This window comes from Cebus imitator, unplaced genomic scaffold, assembly GCF_001604975.1.
Source record: "Cebus imitator isolate Cc_AM_T3 unplaced genomic scaffold, Cebus_imitator-1.0 Scaffold443, whole genome shotgun sequence".
Classification (NCBI taxonomy): Eukaryota; Metazoa; Chordata; class Mammalia; order Primates; family Cebidae; genus Cebus; species Cebus imitator.
This window is the reverse complement of record NW_016107758.1, coordinates 670,135-671,635: the sequence shown is the minus strand read 5'-3', so window position 1 is coordinate 671,635 and position 1,501 is coordinate 670,135. Positions and strand designations below refer to the sequence as shown.

At 43.6% G+C, this 1,501-nt stretch overlaps 1 protein-coding gene across 1 annotated transcript in view; it reads left to right on the top strand.

Annotated features, from left to right (window-relative positions):
• SEPTIN2 (septin 2) overlaps window positions 1-1,501 on the top strand; it is a 42,538-nt gene that overhangs the window by 20,765 nt on the left and 20,272 nt on the right. Inside the window, exon 5 of the mRNA XM_017510775.2 lies at window positions 432-555. Within this exon, the coding sequence (XP_017366264.2) occupies window positions 432-555 (124 nt within the window). The remainder of the gene's footprint in view (window positions 1-431; window positions 556-1,501) is intronic.

Below are 1,501 nucleotides of genomic sequence, written 5' to 3'. Positions count from 1 at the left end.
CACCTGGCTAATTTTTGTATTTTTTAGTAGAGACGGGGTTTCACCATGTTGGCCAGGATGGTCTCAATCTCTTGACCTCGTGATCCACCCGCCTCAGCCTCCCAAAGTGCTGGGATTATAGGCGGGGGCCCTTGCGCCTGGCCTCAATTTTTAAATGAATTTGTAAGTTGTTTTATTTATCTCAGGAACAGAAATTAGAATTTTTAATATTTGCATTTTTAACCTTCCTCAGTAGCACATTAATCTTAGCTTTAACATTCCGCTTTCTGACTACCCTGGATCATTCTCGCATACTCCCCGTGGTGTCTTTGGAGAACCTACCTCTTGCAGAGAGGTGGTGGACCCTGAGGCCATTTGTAAGAATGTTATTAACGTGTCCTTTCCTCTTTGCATGCTGCTTATGTTACCTATTAAGTTTGTTTCTTTTCTAGAGAAAATTGAAAGAACTGTCCAAATTGAGGCTTCAACTGTTGAAATTGAAGAGCGAGGGGTCAAGCTACGCCTGACAGTGGTGGATACCCCTGGCTATGGTGACGCCATCAACTGCAGAGATTGGTATGCACCTCCCTGCTCAGGGATCTGCATTTGTTTAATGTACTTAAATTTATAGGTAGTGTTAATGAGTGATTATTAAGTTTGGGATAGCTGTATATAATAAAACAACTAGACAATTTAAAGCATGTTAAATATGGACTTTTAAAATAATTTAAGAATTTTATGGAGGGTAATTATTGCCTGGTACTGTAGTGATTTGAGATCACAAAGCCAACCGTCCGTAGATTGCTAGCACAAAACACCTGGATTTGAGCTGTGCCTGGTGAACAAGAGACTGTAGGACATTCTTTCTATGGAAGAAAATGAAGCCTGTTAGAGAGTGGGTTGAGTCATAGTGTCTATAAATGACTGCTCATTGGCATTGTTTTTATCCAAGAAGTAGAAGATAGAGCAGTCTATCACCTGTACTGTGCAAAGAATACCACTTTTATTGTGCAAACTCCCTCCTGGTTTTAATCCTGTCAGCATAAAGCATCAACTTTCCACCATTAGAGAAAGGGGGAAGGTTCTTTTGTCTCTCTCCTACATTGGGGATTTCCGCCTTCTTAGATGTGAAAGTGCTGTGCTGTTCCCATGTCAGGTAAACGTGTTCTTGACCCACATATTCTACCATCCAGTTCCTGGCCCCTCTTCACAATCACGTTCCTGAAAAGAATTGGCAACCCTGGTGGGGCGCGGTGGCTCACGCCTTTAATCCCGGCACTTTAGGAGGCCAAATCAGGCCGATCACAAGGTCAGGAGTTTGAGATCAGCCTGACCAACATGGTGAAACCCATCTCTACTAAAAATACAATTACGTTGGATTACATGGTGGCATGCACCTGTAATCCAAGCTACTCAGGAGGCTGAGGCAGGAGAATTGCTTGAACCCGGGAGGCAGAGGTTGCAGTGAGCAGAGATTGTGCCACTGTACTCCAGCCTGGGCAACAGAGTGAGACTCCGTCTC